The sequence below is a fragment of the Stegodyphus dumicola genome, chromosome 9, assembly GCF_044657685.1.
Source record: "Stegodyphus dumicola isolate Sdum_Otavi_A_Nest chromosome 9, ASM4465768v1".
Lineage (NCBI taxonomy): Eukaryota > Metazoa > Arthropoda > Arachnida > Araneae > Eresidae > Stegodyphus > Stegodyphus dumicola.
In genome coordinates this window covers 157,963,495-157,984,742 of record NC_140776.1, presented here as the reverse complement: position 1 = coordinate 157,984,742, position 21,248 = coordinate 157,963,495, and the positions used below count along the sequence as shown (strand labels likewise).

At 32.5% G+C, this 21,248-nt stretch overlaps 1 protein-coding gene across 1 annotated transcript in view; it reads left to right on the top strand.

The window, feature by feature from the left end:
* Positions 1-21,248, top strand: part of Cht7 (chitinase 7) — a 190,658-nt gene that overhangs the window by 91,786 nt on the left and 77,624 nt on the right. Inside the window, exon 2 of the mRNA XM_035368167.2 lies at positions 20,820-20,889. Within this exon, the coding sequence (XP_035224058.1) occupies positions 20,820-20,889 (70 nt within the window). The remainder of the gene's footprint in view (positions 1-20,819; positions 20,890-21,248) is intronic.

The window sequence follows — 21,248 nt, the reverse complement described above, 5'->3', positions numbered from 1 at the left end:
TTGGATAGCAGCTCTGAATGTCGAATTATTTGTTTGTCCACAATGAACCGCCTGGTGGCGATTACCTTCAAAGATGGCCTCCAGGATTTTTAAGATTACAAATAATCATATGTATTAAATATCGCTTTTCTCAGAAGATCAGCTTCACAGAAGACCAAAATCATCCGGTGGGTGTCTCAGTTATGGTTGGTTCACTGTATTTGTATCTATCATTAAAATAATTCTGCAATAGTTTACAGACATAAAGATTTTAAATACTTCATACATTCAGCAGTATAAAAGAATTGTGTAATTGCTGGGCATTACAAAACAACCCTTCCTATTCAAATCACTTACCTTCTCTTGATTGATCAACAACATACCGAATACTTTTCGTCACAGCCATGCAAACATATATTAATACCTGAGGCAGATCTCAATAATGCATCACACAATTATTTTTCATCAAGTTTCCATGCGTATTTAGTTCATTAAATTTTATCTGTAAGAAATGTGATTTTTACTAATTATTGTAGTCACATATTTCCTATAGACGTCATAATAATCTCTCGTTTAGAATACTTTAGTTATTTATATTAAATAACATATAAACATTTTTTTGTTTCCATTTTTATTTATTTCTTATATTTTAATTTGAATTAAAAATAGTTAAAAAAATGTGTGAAATTCTTCCATAGTAATTTGGAAGGTATGACATTAAGGTTTGGAAAAAGCTCATGAAACGGCTCAAAGTGAACTTAGCAGACATTCTACCACATGCTTATGTTGTCTCGTGCAATATTTATTATTGTATCTTGAATATTTTACCTTGAGTTATACTTATTATTGTATTTTGAATATTCTACCTTGAGTTATACTTATTATTGTATTTTGAATACTGCTTGTCAACGTAAAGGTTACCATGCAGCAAACTTCTACAATTTTAAATAAAATATTATTAAGGAACATATGCACTGTTTTATTGAAAATTGTAGAAAATGTTAAAAAGAAATTGATCGCAAATCCGATTAATCTATCTTAATTATTTTAATTAATTTATGTATGTTTATTTAAATTTATTAAATGTACTTTTAATTCTTTTTTGTGGAAAATCAACCAGTTGTTAGCATTATTTATTCAATATTTCTTAAGTCGTTAATTGGAAAATTGTCTTCCCAATAATTGCAGCCCATAGCTTATTATTCAGAGAAACTAATAAATTAGTCGGTGTCCGCCGATAACATCGCGGCAAAAACATCGTGGACGAAAACAACACAAGGCGAAAACGTCGTGGTACAAAACATCGATAATAAAGCGATTCAAAAACTTCGCAGTTTAAAAACATCGTCGTCTAAAATATCGTGGTAAAAAATAAAGTATCTACAAATCATCACATGACGATAACATCGCAGACGTGCTTTTTTCAGGTTTTAATAACTGTAAATGGATATTCCCATAATGATTTGTGAGCGCAAGATGTAAAGAAGGATAATTTTTACTTTCACATTTTTTTATTAACCAATAAATTTTTGATGAAAATGTAAGAAGGAAACTTAAGAACAGAAAATTAAATGCAACTTACAGATTATACTCTTCATGAAAAAGTACTAGTAAAAATTTTATAAAAAAATTATTTATTAATGGCCTTTGTTAGTTAACTATGTCGGTTTAAAATTCTATTGAGTGCTAAGTTGCATTAATTTTCTATGCTCAAGTTTCCTTCTTATATTCTCAGCAAAAATTTATTAATTAATAAAAAATATGAAAATAAAAATTACCCTTCTTTCCATCTTGCGCCCACAGATCATTATGGGAATATCCATTTACAGTTATTGAAGCCTGAACAAAAGCATGTCTGCCATGTTATTGTTATGCTATGGTTTATAGATACTTTATTTTTTACCACGATATTTTCGACAACGATGTTTTTAAACTGCGAAGTTTTTGAACCGCTTTATTTTCGACGTCCATGTTTTGTACCACGATGTTTTAGAACTACGACGTTTTCTCTTTGCGATGTTTTCTCCCGCGATGTTTTATAGCACGATGTTTTCGCCTTGCATTGTTTTCTCCGCGACTTTTTGTCCGCGATGTTTTCGGCTATAACCAGTTAGTCTCTCCACCTTAAAATAAATTAGTATCTCCGTTCAGAGGTTAACTGCTTAAAACTAGTGAACACTAGTAGTTCGGCCTAAATTTGACTCGGGCCCACCAGCGGCCGAGCGGTAAAGTCGCTGAACACTGGTAGTTCGGTCCGAGGTTCGAATCCCGCGAACGGGCTGGCTGCATGGGCGTTTTCGTGGTTTTCCCCATGTGTAACGTGTATACGAGCAAGTTTCCCTTAGAAAGTCCTCCACGAAGGCATCCCTCCTCTTAGGCAGATAGCCCTCGAGGCTTTGCCATAATCACACACACACAATAAATATGACTCTGTGCGAATGGCCTGTCTGCATGGATTTTCACTACTTTCTACGTGTATACGCTAAATATGAGAAAGTTTTCTCAGTCTTGCACAAATTTATCTTTCCACTTAGGTAATTGGTACTCAAACGTTTTACTGCATTCAAAAACAAGCGAAACTAAAAATAAAATACAGTAATATGTCTTTTCAAGAAAGTGCCTAAGTTATTTGTTGTATTAAAAATAGTCTTTTGCATCATATTAAATTCCATTTATTTTGCATATTAAATAACATTCATGTAAACATATATCAGCAGCATATAACTTCAACATATGAATTCAAAAATTTGACATTTAAATTTTCTTATAATCTTTCCTATAATTCCTAAATAAAATTTATAACTGTTCTATAATTCTTGTCGTTAATTCGCAAAAATGTTGATAAATATAGTTTGCGTTTAATATAGTTGCTGTTAAATATAGTTGCGATTGCAACATGTAAATGTATACAGACAGACAGAGTGACTTCATTGCAGCGAGATTTCATTGAGCTTTGTTAGAAATAATAAAAAAAACTAAACGCTTTGTACAAAAACTATTGTAAAAAATGTTAAAAAAAAATGTGATATTCTTATATTAGATGATTGAAGTTACCATGCTTTATTAATGATAACACAAATGTTTCTTCAAATGTTACGATGAGGCAGAAATCAAGAAATTACAAAGCTCATTACGAAAACTCAGAAAACATTTGTCATGTTAAACATATTGTCGACAGTAAAATTGTGATTGGCCAAATCGGCACAGATTAAAATATGCTTAAAGTATAGTTCACCTAGTAATATGTAGATAACAGTCAGAAGAAAACGAGTTTTACCAAAACAGTGAAGCTCTTTCAAATTATCAATAAAAGATACCAATAAGAATTATCAAAAGGAAAAAAAATCAAAGAAATAAAAAAAACATCATGAGTCCATAACGCAAGAAATTATCAATTAGATTCATAAGAATGAAAAGAAACATTGAGCTTCAAATATGTATCTACAGATCTGCTAAATATCTGAATTGAATCCTTTCATGATTATAAAAGTTATAAATACACACACTGGAAAGGAAAATAAATGTATAAATAGTAAACCTAAAAGATTAAAATGTTACGCATTGATCCTCTTACAAGGTTGCTATTAACTCTGTGATTTTCCTTCCAGCCCTTGGCACCATGAGAAATAAAAAAACATGCATTCTGTAACTGATGTTTCTTTTATTCAATACTATGCTGCTGTTGTTGGTGGCAGGTTAAGACAAATTCCGAAACGATAAGAAAATATACTATGGTGCAACACCAAACGAGTTTCCATCAAAAATTGCCGGCTTCCGAAGCCAGCAAAAGTAGGACAACCTGACACGGAAATGTATATACTAAAACTCTCTCTATACAAAAATGTTTCAAATCTGTTGCAAGGAGCGGTGAATGAAATAATAAACCTTGGTTTTTAAACCGCTTAATTCAGACGGCCGTCACTCAGCTTTGAATGGAAAGCTTTGATTGATCACCTCCGTCCAACCTTTAATGGAAGGTAAATTGTTGTGTCTGTAATGAATTTCCCATTGTTTTAGGGCGAAGACAATCTACAAGGGATAACTGGGTTCGACTTGTACCGCAGTTTAAACATGGTCGAAATCAAAATGGAGGTGACCTGAAAAAGTTCTGCATAACATTTACCAGATTTATTCCAGCCGTATTCAAATTAATCGATTTTCATCGAATAGATGGCAACAAGGCAATAAACACCTACGGCGGAAAGAAAACCCATAACTTCGCCTCCTAGATATAATGAGAAACGAGATAAACTGTTATACAGAAAATGGACTAATGGAAATACTCGTATAACAATAATAATCGAATAGTTTTATACAAAGTACAAAAAGTGCTTACAATAATATTAGCTGAATATTCGAAAGCTTGCTAGTTATTATGCAATTATTCATGATGTCCTCGAACTAAACATTGCTTGATACTGCCTTTTTAATAAAACGTACGATTTAATAAACGTACGATAAAACGAGACAGAAAACCGTACGATTTCGACCATAATAATTTTGATAGCATTATGTTTGCTATATTTCTAAAAGTATACGTACGTCCCTCAAATGATGTACCTATATTTAACCAGGTATGTTCCTTGGGATATGCTCGTTATAACGACTGGTCATGTAGCAACTTTCCGTTACAATGACCAGTGGATCCTTCTGATGAGAAAATCCACTTTCCTTATAGAAACCGTTCGTAACGACCTTCTTAGCTGCGCGAGGGGCGAATATAACAGACCTCAATTGTATTATTCTTGGCTAATCTTTGGAATATGGTAACAGGTAGTTTGGCGACATTTTGGTACGGCGATAAAGGTTACTAGCTAGGACTTTAACAGTGTACATGGATAAAGTCAAGAGTGTGCGCAATGCCATTTTTGTGCAATTCTGAGATGTTTTTTTTAAGTGAAAATAGGTCGACGTGTACATGGATGAAACCGTATATGTGCAATTCTTAAAAACGCGGCAAGCAGTTTGCGATTCTGAACTTTCTCCCAATTTCGCAAAGTCATGATTAAGCACTTTTGTTCTATAAAAGTTCTAGCATAACCGTAATTCGGCTAGAAGATTGTTGGAAAAAAATTTTGAGTAAAAAAAAAAAAAAAAAAAAAAAAAACATGCCTTTACTTCGTGAAAACAAATTGGCGTCCAAACATAAACTAGCAGGATGCTGTAGCAGGGTTGGTCGCCAAATTTTCGCCAAAAAATCGCCAAGTTACCATAATCCAAAGATTAACCTTATTCTTTAATTGTATTTGTTAACTGTATGATTCTTTATCTTTAACTGTAGTATCCTGTAACTGAATGTAAAGCATGTAGAATTCTCTAAATCTACCATTTTAAAGATTCTGCGTCATTCTTGAATAAGAATTTATTATGCACACCGACCCTATCGCTTTTTTTTTTTTTTTTTTCCCTGCGTTAACTCACTTTTTTTTCTGTTTCTTGTAATTTTTAGTCACATTCAGCAAAAGGCTATCAGCCGTAATACTTTCAAAGACGTGTATATGTAAAGCTATTGAGATTAAGATTTTGTTCATTCTTAAATGAATGATTTGTTAAAATAAGCTCTATTCTCCCTCCCCCCCCCTCGTGTTTCTTTTTATTTACATATGTATGAAAGGCAATTTAAATATACGCTTTTATGGAATTTAATTTATAAATTTTTAGTGAAATCAGTGAAATTTTCAGTTATAATCCGTGAAAATCAATACATATTCAAAAATTAATACATGTGAAAATCATAAATAATCAGTTATACTAATTCAAAAGTCAAACAACAAAAATCAGCGTTATACTTTCAAATTTTGAAATTTGAAATTTCAAAATTCAAAAGAATTCAAAAGCGTTATACTTTCAAATTTCAAAATTCAAAAGAATTCAAACGCGTTATACTTTCAAATTTCAAAATTCAAAAGAATTCAAACGCGTTATACTTTCAAATTTCAAAATTCAAAAGAAATCAAAAGCGTTATACTTTCAAATTTCAAAATTTGAAAGTATTTACTTTTGAATTAGTATTTGTTCGCCGTGTTATTGTGTCTTAATTAATTAATCAGTTAGAGTTTTTCAGTTGTAATCAATGAAAAAAATGTGAGTTATCACATATTTTAAGAACGACTGAACTGTCATTGAAAATCTAAGTCTAGCTACGGAAAAAATTAGCATGTATTTAAAGCATACGATTAAAATATTCATTTCTTCACATTCTATAATTTATGGTGTTGGTGTATTTAATTATGGCAAAGCACACGAGGGCTATCTGCCTAAAGGGAGGGATGCCTTTCGTGGAGGACTTTCTAAGGGAAACTGGCTCGTATACACGTTACACATGGGGAAAACCACGAAAACGCCCATTCAGCCAGCCCGTTCGCGGGATTCGAACCTCAGACGAACTACCAGTGTTGAGCGTCTTTACTTCTCGGCCGCTGGTGGGCCCTATAATTTATGACATGATCATAAAATAAGGATTTAAAGTGTGTTTCAGTTTACACTGAACTATTTCATCATGAGTAATAAAGCTTGAATCAATTACCTACATGTGGAACATTCTATGAGTTACAAACTGAATCCGAACATAAGACGAAGTTATAACTAAAGTTAAATTTAATTTTTACACATTTAAATTGCAGCTTACTGGAACATGGTTTAGTTATAAATTCTAGCCGCATTTATTAAATAATAAAGTTTAAGCAGGGTGATTATATTTATGCTCATGATCATGAAATGGGTATTATTTTCGATATACAACATTATGAACTTTCTCGTAATTAAAAAATTTCGAAATTAAACAAATAATGAGATAATTAATTGAATGTATTTCAAATCAGACATTTTATAAGATGTCGTACCATTTATTAATTTAAAATATCAATCTTTTCATAGATCTAAGCCCTGATAAAAACATATTTCTTTTCTTATGAAAATATTTGATCGAAATTAATTTGAAAGATGAAACTAAAAATTAGACGTGGCATAAAACTGAGCAAGGCATAAATATTTTGTAATAAATGTCTTTTAAAATAGCTATCGCATCTGATATGAAAAATTTTATTGTTTTGAAAATAAAATAAAAGAATGCTATGGGAGTATGATTTTACTTCTGTTGCTGATTTTCTGCAGTAAAATAAATTCTTGTGTTATTATTATTAGTAGTAATATTATATTGTAGTAGTAGTAGTATTTCATGTAAAATTATACAAATTTTTGGCTGGAGAAGAAGTATTTTCAATATGTGTATAATATGAGAAGAAATGCGGAAGAAATTAAAATTCTCAGTAATAGATCAGAATAAGTAGTTTGAGTAAGAACTGTCAATTAAAAGTTTTTAATTTTTAGCGAAATTATGTTAAGCATAAAAATAAAAATCCTCTTATCCTCGGGCTAAATCAACAGTGACATTTAAAAAACTGTAAGGATCTCATTATATGAAAACTTCTTTCTTTTATTTCGGAATTTGCTTTAGTTTATTTTGAATTTTCTGACAGTTTCATGCGTCTCATTAAGTTTCAAAGCTTTAGGATATTTCCTAAGGTCGCGTACTTTTATTTATTCCTGTGAGAGCTCTGCTTGGAAAACATTTTTATGAAAACATTCCCGAAAACATTAATGATCTTAGAGAAAGAGCTCGGCTGTTTAATTTTATGCAGTGTATTTGTTCACCAGTTTTGGATATAATAGCTGCGTTCTGAGCAGATATTCGTGTAATTAAGAAACTCTTTCTGAATAGGTAAGCCTCTGAGTTAAGGACTATTTATATGCCTCATGTTTTAGTTTACAGAAAATATATATAGCTGCGTTTACATTGCATGTCCTTTAAATGATTGGTGAAATCAGCAGCAGGAATAGATTTAGTTGGTCAAACCAAACATAATTACAGATATATTTCACAAACGTGAACCAATAGTTGAGAATCTTAGAATATAATTTGCATAGCTAGATGATTTACAATGTTCTTGGGCGGCTCAAGACATCCAGGATTTGGTCAGAGATTACATAACACTAATATTGAACCACGATTATTATACTCCAAAAATTAATAAAGACATAATATATCTAATTTGACCTAAACTGATATTGCCTCGAATATTGCTCAGTTGCGCACAGTGTCTGGTTCGATAAAAACAACATCATCGCATAACACATCATGGCCTAGGAGCCTTAAGGGACTGAGGAGAAGGAAACGAAAAGAGTGTGAACCAATTGTCACGTGAACGCGAATGTTTTATGCAGAAATAACTCAGATAAGAATCATGAGTTTATAAGGTATTTATCCCACTTTCCTAGCGTGCCTTCGTGGTGTAGTGGTCAGCACACTGAGCCGGTATTTCAGAGGTCCGTAGTTCGATTCCCGGCGAAGGCGATTGCTAACTTTTCATCTCTCTTTTTCCAATAGGTCTTAATGACTATACAGTGGCGCCCGAACTAAAAGGGTGTTGGATGAGGTTTCCAGGATTTGGCGATTGGGTTCCCTAAAAACCCCAGTCGCCCTTTAAAAAGGGGAGTATATAAGGTATTTCTCCCACTTTCCTAGCGTGCCTTCGTGGTGTAGTGGTCAGCACACTGAGCCGGTATTTCAGAGGTCTGCGGTTCGATTCTCGGCGAAGGCGATTGCTAATTTTTCATCTCTCTTGTTTCCAAAATATCCTAATGTCTCTACAAGTTAATAAGAAAGTTAAAATAAAAGTATAAAACGGATAAATCGATTTATAAGGCAATCAGAATGCCAATCTAGGAATCAATCATATAAGTACCAACAAGATAAATACAAGTAATAAAAATAGTACCATAAAAGAAAATTCAAATAAGCAATCAAAACCAAAGGAATTAAATGCAGGAACACAGCAAAATCCTAAATGAGACAAAATAGGAACATGTAGAAATACTGTTTAGATATATTTGCAGAGTAAGATATTACTTTCGAAGAGGTATGGTTCAAAAGATCTTTATCATCTCTGTCCATCTGTAGCATAAATACAAGTTATTCTAAGAAAGTCCTCCACAAAGGCATCTTTCTCGTTAGGCGTGTAGCCCTTATGTGATTTGCCATATCCTTGTAACCTAACCTAACCTTTGTCATCTTCAATGATTTCTTAATAAAATATATTAAGGCATTTAAGATGCTCACAGTACACAGCATTATTGTTGAAATTCGTATTTACCCTCTTTAGGGATTTTTCAATGACTCCAGCTTCAGATCTTCACGTAAAGTTCAATTTTTAACATAGTACCATAAAATGTCTTGTAACCGATGACCAATTAAATGACAATAACTAAATAACGGCACTTTTGATTTAAATCCGAAATTTAGGCCTATGAGATTTTTAAAAAAAGTATGCAATGGGCTAACAGTCTGAAGTCTTGAATGCTGAAAATACTTGTGCTTCGTTTTTGCAACACAACATATAATGGTGAATAAAGGAATTATCCAGAATATAAAGATGAACCACCGATCTCCTCTTGCGTCCATGTGTGAACTCTGAAAGCAGAGTCCACGATTTTCAGAAGCGGTTCACACTGAAGGACAATATATTCCCTTTGTCTCTTTCCTGGAATGATATACAGAACATTACGTCGCTTTTAATGTTAAATGTGGCCTATAATCCTGTTCGTAGATGATGAATCGAGTTACAAATATTCTGTTGGTTTTAAAACTCATCTTATCAGACATCTTACTTATTCAGAAAAGATCAGTTTTAGTGAAGAGGTACTCCAGGCTTGGATAGATGTAGCCAGTTCTGTTTCGACTCAAGATGAAGACGAAATAATCGGACTTGTACTGGGAAAGGAGAATGATGAGGAGGAGGGGTTTAGACGGAGACGACATGTAGAGGAAGAAAGTTATAGGGAAGGAAACTGACGAAGAATTACAGATTTAACAAGATTTCATGAGAAATGTTCATCTATGTTTGATTATGGTGTTATGAAGCTTCATTATTGTATAGGCAGCGAATTTTAAACTACGGCGACAATCTTACAAGGAAGCAGAATTTCCAAGATGTAAGCCATCATTCTAAGAAGTTTGTACTATTCATGTGATAACAACTATTGTAATTTTAAAATGTTGTTTAATTTTGTTTTTCTGAAATGTTAAATCATGTTATGCGTTTCAATTTTATATAATCTGAACGATGTTATTTATTTAATTTTGGCCGATAGACGAAAAACGCGATCTTCGAACTTCATTTGCTGCAATTTCTGTAGATAGCATCGCAAAATATAAACAAGTAATTTCTGGAAATATAGTGCGTCCGTAAAGTCACGGTGCACTTTTGATCGGTCACAGGAAAGTAACAAAACAAGATAGAAATGTGAAATCTTCAGCAAACAAAAGAAAACCTCTTGAAGTTTCATACCAATTCAGTGCAGTTTAACTCTTCCATATAGCCTCTACAGACTCGTCACTGACCGATGGGCTGCCAAAACGGGGTTTGTCCAACAAACTGCCGGTATCCTTTAACTGCTTATCCCACCAATGTTATTCCTATATAGTGACGGTTCGTTGTACACGTAACGATATTCACGTTGCGCTTTGGTCACTGATTCGAATTTGGCAAGCAGCAGATCACACTGAACTTTCCTCTCTACGTCTACATCTCGACTGGCGTGCGCGTGGATGGATTGATGATCTGCTTCGCAATTCCCGGCGTTGCGTTATCACCTGTGAGCGCACATGCTTGCACATCATACTACGGAAACTTGAAGAGTTTTCCTTTTGTTTAGTGAAGGTTTCACATTTCTATCTTGTTTTGTTGCTTTCCTGTCACCGATCAAAAGTGACCATGACTTTACGGACGCACTATATATGTTCAATTATCTAAAAAAACATATAATACTGTTTATCCCGAATCGGCGTGGTTCTATTGCTGCCGGTTAAAAAGGACTTTACATTAGCACACGTTTCTGATAATGCGCAGGAACTTCATGTGAATATTTTCAAGTTCGACGATTGTATAATTTTTGGCTGTTGTCCAGAACGTGAGACATAGCTGTCTTCTCTTGGCGAGGTCAGGTTAAGAATACGTGTCAGGTATTAAAAGCATATACTAGTTTATTACTCTTCTAGCCTTGATAAAGACATTATTAATATGGTCAGACAGTATTAATTTGTTTTTTATTATAATTCTAAATATTTAGCTTTATCGATTAGAGGAATAATTTCTTCGAACAGTAGTAGGTTATATTTAATTGGCATTTTACGCTTTTTCTTCCGGATAATTAATAGTTGAGATTTTTAACCATTAATTATCACTCACCAGTTGCCATACCACGAAAAAAATATTTAATTTTCTTTAATAACGGATCTTGAATTTCTTTAATATAACTTCGCTAATAATAATTTTCCTTTGCGGATTTTGCAGCGAGAGCCGGATTGACCACGTATCGAGTCGCCGCAAGTTCTGATCTGTAGTGTAAATCTGATTTATAAAAGTTCGCAACAGGATCGACTTTAGCCATAGGCAACATAGGCAGCCGCCTAAGATTTTATCTTACAAGAGTGCCAGTTAAGTTGTTCTCACGAGCGAAATCTTAAAAAGGTATACATCGTTTTGAATTATTTGCATGTCTGCTTATTTGGGATGCCATGTGCACTGGTCGCCTAGATCGCCGAACATTTTAGGATTGTATCTGGTCCGCCAAATAGTATAAATACAAGATTGGCCCAAGTATAAATCCTTGAGGGACTCCAGTATGTATGCATTTATATTCAGAAGTAGCTTTGCGTTGCGAGAGAAGTTTCTGTCTTTTACGAAGATGTGAATAATTTGTACCATGTCACGTTCAGAATTGAATGTGATACATATGAATTAGCCTCTAGCCAGAAACAAGATGTAATAACGTTATCAAGTTTTACATAATGTAAGCAATATTAATAACGGAATGTATGTGGATTTTTCATAGCGAAAGTTAATTATAATTTGTATTGGATAAATCTGAGGCTAATTCATGAGCCCTTTGAACTTTCTTTGCGCATGAAGGGTTATGCCACAGCATGTGTATACTATTTTCGAAAATCCTATCTGCAGGAGTTTTCTCCTAAATGAAAATCTTGCTTTAATTCCCAGTCACAGTAATCTGGATCATTGTATTTGTCACACCGGCATATAGCTTGCTTTATCAATTCAACTTTGACCTAAGTGGAAATCCAAATCTAAAGTTTCTATGTTTCAATAAATATGAAAGAAAAGTCCATGACCTGTCAAACCTTGTGTCAGATATGATGATTACATTAGTAGTCACTTTGAGATTATATTAGAAGTCACCTTCGGAATGAATTTGTGAGTTCTTCAAGTAGTTTCCGAATTTATCCGTTCAGTTTGCAATTTTTGATCAAAAATACTTTTGGAAAGCTGCTGTAACTTGTTTATTTGTATTTAGAGTGTACGACAAACAGTTTATTTTTATAACATATCTCTGTATTCATAAAATATAAAAAAAGGCACGGCTTATTACTTTTACGTAATTTAAAATATTGCCTTCTAATTTGTTTAAAATACTACCTTCTAATTATTAAATGGCTTCTATTATTTACTAAAATCCTTTATATCAACTAAGCTTTATACACGATTTGTGTATTATGTTTATTGAGATAAATAAAAAAATTCATACTTAAGGGAGAAGCCATTTAGAGCAATAAAACGAGTATATACGTTTTAGAAACTCGTTTTTTCATAAAGACTTCTTTCTTAAAAGATAAAATGCTTCAAATATTTCATTTTCCCACGCTCTGGTAAGAGAGGAGTTGCTAAGGAACTTCCGCCTTGCTAGTAATTGAATATTTCCCAGCATGCACATTTTCTAAATTAAATTTCCATAAATGTTCGATGACATATGCAGAAGTAGAACTCAGTGCGAAAAAAACAATGGAAAAGAACTGTATTCCCCAAATCTCCAATATGTTGAATCATTTATATATAAATATCTTAAAAAGAAAGTGATTTATTGATTTTGAAAATGAGTTCACCAGAATGAAAGCACTTATTTTTAAATACAAGAATTTGGATTCAGATCTGGAATACAAAGGGAATTGTAACTCAAAAATAAAACAAAACATAGCAAAGACAGGTATAATAATCGTAGTGAAGGACTTGAAATCGTGAAACATTGAGAAAACTCGGAAATCGGCAGAAAAATATCGGAAGAATTTGCTCTTACAAAACTTCTACTTGCCCTACTTACGCTTTTGTTTCGGAATGCTTAAAAATGAAAGCGTCTTTCTTGGAATTCATTTCGATGGACAATAAACTTTAGACTGCTTGTAAAATAAGTCATGGACGTAAGATATCACGGTTTACAAAAGACACGAAATGCTTGACCTCGCAATATTTCGTGCCTATTCTATGATTAAAGATCAAGAACATAAAAACTTACCATGTGAAACAATTTATTCGATAGAAAGGTTTTAATGAAAACCGTTTGTGTTATTTGTACGTGCGTCTTATTATTACAATCCTTTAGTATTACATCATGCTTGTGATTTACAACTGAATAAAATATAAATTTATTTACGAAACAATTAATGCTAATTGCAACTCCAGTAGGAACATTATCAGCATGTCCGCTTTACATCTAACAATAAACATAGTTATAAGTTCCGTGTCGTTGACGCGCAGCTACAAATTGCTGCGCAGGTAATCTGAAATTATAAATTAGTAAAATTTAAGTTATTATGATTTATTGCATTAAAACAGAAGGATTTCTCCCAGTGTATGCGATTCAACACCCGTTAGAAAAATTTTCCACGAAGGCCTCGTTCTCGTAATCATGCAGCTTTTGCGTGCTCTGCCGTAATCTAATAAATTCAATATCTAAACTCATAGGGGGAAAAAAGAAGAAGGATTAAATGTACAACTTAATGATGTTTATTAATTTCTAATTATTTATTAATGTATTTTAAAGCGTCAGATGTAGAGGTAATCAAAAAAAAAAAAAGATAAGCGATGATGTAATATAAAAGACCATTATTAGTTAAATCTACCAGCGGGCTAGGAGTAAAAGCGCCGATCAATAATAGTTCGATTCGCTTTTAAATCCCCGCGAACGGGCTGGGTACACGTGAGGTTTCGTGACTTTTTTCGAGCGGTAAAGTCGCTGAATACTGGTAGTTTGACCTGGGTTCAAATCCAGGTAAAAGGGCTATTAATGAAAAATAAAACGCAACCTTAACTGCAATCATATTAATGGTTTGTGGCAAAGGTATAGTACGAGTAACTGCAAGTCATCCAAAAGGATGAAAGAATCATTCCTTTATTGTCGTTACCGATCTCACTTCTATGACAAAGGCTAGCACAAGCTCACGACATTAGTCGTGGCAAGGAGTCAAATGCGCATGTCGTTAGCAGAGCTTTGAGCACCCCGTAGATGATAGCCTGGTTAAAAAGCGTCCATAGGGGGGAACGACTCCAAAGGTCTTCTATATCTCTTCCCTCACATCCAACCTCTCGAGAGGACTTCTCGTCGCATATTTAGAGTGCACCATGCCACACAGACACTATACATTTACAAATATCTATGCTTTCTCCGAGATTCGAATACGGCAGTCAGTCACTAACCGCTATCCCGGTTGCGCGGCAAAGAGCCATTCTTCGCATTTTAGTATCATTGCGTTTAAACTGTATTTCAAAGTTTAATAAATGTTTGAGGTTTCATTTATAAAAGATATCGAAATCTGGGTCCATCAGCGGCCAAGCGGTAAAATTGCTAAACACTGGTAGTTCCAACTTGGGTTCGATTTCAGGCGAACGGCTGGCTGCATGGGCCTTTTCGTGGTAAACCCCATGTGTAATGTGGACACGAACCAATTTTCCTTAGAGAAAATCTCCTACGAAGGCATCCCTTTCCTTAGACAGCAAGCTTTGCTCTAATGCAATAAATTAAACCAAATCAAACCCTTAACGAAACCATTTTCGTCTTGCGCGGAAGTACTTCTGCCTTTAAGCAGAAAGCCGTTGAACAAATTGTAGTTATTAGACCAAAGGGATTTGAGTCTCGAAGGACTGTTACTTTCGTTTTGGCATTTTGCGTCGGACTCCTATAAATGTCGGTTCACTTTTCAAACTGTTGCCACAAAATGTTAGAGTCCTGCATTATAATTGAAGAAATTAAAAAATGAAAAATCTGCATAAATGTATGTATATTTCTCGCGTTGTGATAAAACAATGGTATCTAAAGCCATCCAAATTTGAATGACGTAATCCTACTGCGAATATGAGCATCTGAAATCCCAAATTTGAAATTTGGAATTTGTTTTATTATCTATTTCATATTTTGTAAAACTTTAACGAATTTTTGAGTAACAAACTCAACCATTTAAGAGCGAGCAATGGCAACACTCTACGGGGGGGGGGACCTTTTCATCTTCAGCGCGTCGAACTGTGTATCGGAAATTCTAAAGATACACTCATTTTAAAATTATTTTGCGACATTGCTATTGAACTAAATTTTATGGTTTAAGTGCAAAGAACATGATATTTAATAAATAAAGGTAAAACATAAAATGTTATAAAAACGCCCCTTTGGAAGTAATTTAAAACCTGAAACATTTCAGAAGTTTTTCCCCTTAATTTGTTTTTTTTAAAATATTAAGATCTAAATCCTCGACCGCAGAAGTTTTCGCAAAATAATCAGTGTAAAATCCAGGCGGTAAAACTTGCACAAAATTTAATTATTTACCAGCGATCTTTTCGTCTTTTTTTCCGTTATAAAATTGCTTCTCATGCTTGGATAACGTGGCTTTGGTTGACACTGAAGGTGTAAGTCATGTATATCCGGCCGACTTCTAAAGATATAGGCAGTGTCAGACATATATATGTTAATTGCCATCTCAGACACATATATACGTGACATGGTAATTAACATTTTAATAAGCGTTAGAAAAAAATGCAACTTTCACAATACAAAAGTGTTCTTTAAGAAGGATAACATATTTTTTTTTAATGTACCTTGTTTCGAAGTAACGCATTTTTCTTATTATGATTAACTTCTTAATTTTTACATTTTATCTTTTTTGGGGGAAAGGAGGGGGTACTTAGCGTAACTGATTGGGACTACCGGTGATGATTTTGCCGCATGATTAGTCATTTATGAAGTCATTTATCTACAGAACAATTAAACATTAACTGTTTTATCAATGTTTCTACTTAAAAAGAGCATAGATTAAAATGCTCTAAATGTTTTTTTACTGGCAAAGTACATTTCAAAAATTTTAGATGCATATAAATTCTACAGCCATCTGATGTTTTTCTTCTTCAAGAGTCCTAATTCTCTGAAATTTATTGAATTCCTAGAACTTGTTGTATTGAATATTCTTATAAAAGGATGAATAATAGCAACAAGAATGAATAATTAAAAAAAAGGCTTCGGAAACTTCAAGACAGCTGTATCGTAACCAAAAGCTAACATTTAGGGCTGCATATCTGATGCACGTTATCATGATAGAACTTGAATGTATTTTGCAGTCCAAGGTTTTAGTCCAAAGGGGCTTTTTCCCTGAAGGACTATTCTTTTCGTTTTTGCGATTTTACGTTGAATCATTATAAACTGTCACCTTTCAAACTGTTACCACCAAATATTAGAGTCCTGAATTATATATGAAGAAATTAAATAATGAAAAATCTGCATAAATGTATGTATATTTCTTGCATTGTGATAAAACAACGGTACACAGAGCCATCGAATTTTGAATGATGTAATCCTACTGCGAATATGGGCATGTGGAAGCCCTAATCTGAAATTTGGAATTCGTTTTATTATCGATTTCATATTTTGTAAAACTTTAACGAATTTTTTGATTAACAAACTCGAGGATTTCAAAGCAGGCAATGGCAACGTTGTATAGAAAAAACATTTTTATATCCAGCGCGCGAGATTCTGTATCGGAAATTCTGAAGATATGCTCAATTGAAAACTATTTTGCGATACTGCTCCTGAGCTGAATTTTATCGTTTATGTGCGAAGAACGTGATATTTAATAAATAAAGGTAACAGACAAAATGTTAAAAAAACGCCCCTTTGGACGTAATTTAAAATCGGAAACCTTTCATATTTTTATATTTCTTTTCTCGCAAATGCTTTCAAATTTTCATAAAGAATATTTATATATTTCTATTGTTCCATGTTATTTTCTATAAAAATTAAAAATCTGAAAGGTTTCAGATTTAAAATTGCATCTAAAGGGACGGTTTTTTTTAAAACATTTTGTGTGTTATCTTTATTTATTAAATATCATGTTCTTCGCACTTATAAAATTCAGTTCAACAACAATATCTCAAAATAATTTTAAAATAAGAATATCTTTAGAATTTCCGATACAGAGCCTCGCACGAGTGTAAAAATGTATTTTTTCCAATACACTGTTGCCATTGCTCGCTTTAAAATCGTTGAATTTGTTAATAAAAAATTCGTTGAAGTTTAACAAAATATGAAATCAATAATAAAACAAAGTTCAAATTCAAATTAGGGCTTCCATATGCTCATATTCTATGGACGATTACGTTATTCAAATTTTGATGGCTTTAGGTACCGTTGTTTTTTCACAATGCGAGAAACATACATACATTTATGCAGATGATTCTTCATTATTTAATTTCTTTAAATATAATATAGGGCGATAATATTTGGTGGCAACTGTTTGAAAAATGAAACAACGCTTATCGTGAATCGAAGCAAAATGCCAAAACGAAATTAATAGTCCTTAAAGAAGTAGCGTAACATCGTATAAATCCAGAATCTAGACTTTAATTAAATCTTGCATAAAAATTTTAACAATTGCCTAACAAAACCATACGTAAATTTCATGAATTCTGTGAATGAATGTTTCCCTTTTGAAACCACTTGTCATTATAATAATCACGCGAAGGTAAATATACCTAAGTTCAGTAGTTAGAAAGATGAATTTTCGTCCTGCTTAATCGTTCCATAACTAATCACGTGATCATTATGTTTACTGGTCACGGGACCTATCTCACAAGTGATCGATTTAGTTCAAGAACGAAATTAGATTCAGTTGAATAATTGCTTTGCATCTACTATGTTAGTAATGAGGTCATACTCAGTTTACGAAAATTAGGATTTGAAATCCGTAAAATCGCAAGGAAAAAGGAAAAGGTGAAGATAATAATCGTAATTTAAACTGTCTCTCCAAACTTAGCTGCACGATTGCTTATTGCTTGTGTCCCGATACTGCAGAAATTTTACGTAATCCTTTTCGAATCATTATTACGTTTGTGATTATTAACTGCATACACAGCACTTATTCATAATTCGGTGAACCAGAATAATTTTTTATTAATTTTTTAATTAATAAATCATATTATACATACAGTGGTGTCTAAATAACGAATGTAATCCGCTCAAGGAAGGCGTTCTTTACGTGAATCTTTAGTTACTATCTTCTTTACTTTTTGACGTTGTCTTCCATGATACTACATGATAATAGTTTCAGTGCGTTTTTGATCTCTGTTCACAGTAAACCAACATCAAAAATTGAAGAGAATATTAGAAACCTCACTAATGTTCAAAATTCTATGAATTCATTAATTTATTGGTTACAAAAAATAAATGAAAATAATCTGAAAGCTTACAGGTTTTACATTACGTCCAAAAGGGCGTATTTTTAACGTTTTATGTGTTACCTTTATTTATTAAATATCATGTTCTTAGCACTTAAACCATAAAATTCACTTCGACAGCAGTAACGCAAATTAATTTTAAAATGAGCGTATCTTTAGAATTTCCGACACACAGTCTCGCGCGCTGGAAATAAAAATGTTATTTCTTAGTACGGTGTTGCCATTTCTCGCTTTGAAATTGTTCGATTTCTTAATCAAAAATTCTTTAATGCCTGAAAAAATATGACGTAGATAATAAAACAAATTCCAAATTATGGCTTCCAGATGCCCGTACTCGTTGGAGAATTACGTTATTCAAAATTGGATGGCTCTAGGTACCGTTGTTTTATGCCAATGCAAGAAACATACATACATTTACGTAGATTCTTCATTATTTAATTTCTTTAAATATAATACAGGGCTTTGATAGTTGGTGGCAACAGTTTGAAAAGTGAATCAACGCGAAAAGTGAATCGACACAAAATGCCAAAACGCAATTGGGCTAAAAATTTCTGGGCTGACGACCTTTGGGCTAAAAATATTTGCGTGAGGCTAGGTATATATAATCTCACAGTTTTACGCAGTTCTACTTAATCTCAATTTTTCAACCATTCTTTCATATCAAGATGCTTTTAGCTTTTAAGAGGCTTTGGTTTCGTATTAAGTCTTTACCTTAGACCACGTCGACAAAATGGCTCGGAAGTAGCGCATGTTACGACTTACTGAAGAGGCCTGCTCGTTTGTTTACCTCAAATTCATTGGAATGCCAGTGCTTGGTTGCGATTTGACCGAATGTTATAGGCATTTTGTAGCCCCGTCCAAGTTTGAAATTGAAATTTCTTGTTCTAATAATTCGAAAGCTAAAATTAATTGAATAAAATAAATAACGCTTGGGCAAAATAATAAATAAATAAATAAGTCCGAAAGCTTTCAGATATTATTATACGCCCAAAAAGGGCTTTTTTTCATTTACGCATACATCTATGTTTCGAGAGCATTTGAGCTAATATCCCTTTGGGCTAAAAATATTTACAAGCAGTATATCTTCAGAATTTCCGATAGACAGTCTGACGCGCTGGAGATAAAATGTGTTTCTGTTTCGTACATTGTTACTATTGCTTGCTTTGTAATCGTTGAGTTTGGTATTCACTTTTCACTTGTTCACTGCGTTTTTCATTTGTCCATATACTTTTCATATTAGTGAAGAGATTTCGAATACTTACTATAGATTTTGTGTTGCGGATTAAAATAAACTAAAATCTTATATACGAAGTATTCAATTTTCCGAATAAAACTCATTATTTTTATAAAAGTAATTTTTACGCCGGTAGATTATCCTTATATTTTCGCTTCAAATTCAGAATAGTTATTACTAGGAAACATTTTTATCATAATTCTATTATGCTGTGGAATATATTACATAGGAACTGGCTAAGATTGTTTTTTTAATTAACATTAAAACTTCTAAATGTTAGAAATAAGTTTTCCCAAAGGTTTTGTTTTTACGAATTAAAAAAATAAAATGAATAACCGTGGCTAATTTTATTTACCATTTTGTGCTTCAGTTAAATTCTAAAATTACACTTTTGATGTATTTTTACTGTGAATTTGAAATTTCATAAGAAATGAATGAATTTGTTGAATTTAATTATTTTCCGTTTATTAATCTTCCATAAAATCTAATTTCAGGCTATTTGTTACACAAAAAATTAATTCTAAATGTAGCTGAGACGTAAGTTAAATATTTTTTTAAGATATTCCTTAAACAGCTGATATATTGATTAGCTTTTCTTCTCTGAATTCTAAAGCAGTTACAGAACAATTTTAGAGCGATACGAAATTGCTTTCTGGAATATTTTTAATTGAAATTCAGTAAATAAATAAAATAAGAACCCATATGTTTTGTTAAAATTTATATTTTCATCTAGGAGCTATTCACATACTTAAATTAAAGTAAATAAATAAATAAATAAAATTCTTTCGGTTTTGGAGGGGAATATTTTTAAATACTTTGTGAGAGGCATCAGTATTTCATTTGCATAAAATTGTTCTTCGCATTCCTAAGATCGTCTTGAAAAAAAAAAATGTAATTGTATTTCATGTCGCTGAAGAAAATTATTCCTGAAAATATCGATTATGCATGTAATTTTCTTTTCTCAATTCGAAAGTTTTTTGAACTGAAAATAATCAATAAAATTCCTTTATCTGCATTTTACTAAAACTATTTTTCTTTCTCTGCAGGGAACGTTAACGGTTGTAGCAGCTTTCCTGGTAGCATTATGCTTTGTGACGGAAGGAAGTCGGCTTACTAGTAAGTTATTTATTTATTTGTTTTTATAAATATACAAATGTATACACCAAGTTAGAATAAGTTGTTCTAAACAAGCTTTCGAATGCATCACCAAAGTAAACAAACATGGTGGTGAAATATACTGAAGTTATTTTAATACAATAGTTGCTTTGATCCGTTTTTGTTTTAAAAATTGTAAATAACAGTATGTTATTAAATACATTATTTCAGTTTAAATTTCAAATGCGAGTAACAGTGATTACGAAGCTATATGAATTGCAGCAATTTATTGTTTGTAATCAAATTAAAATATTTATTTGAAGCATAAACTGATTATTAGCTGTAAATTTTGGCAAAATAGTCTGACTCCGAAATCAAGT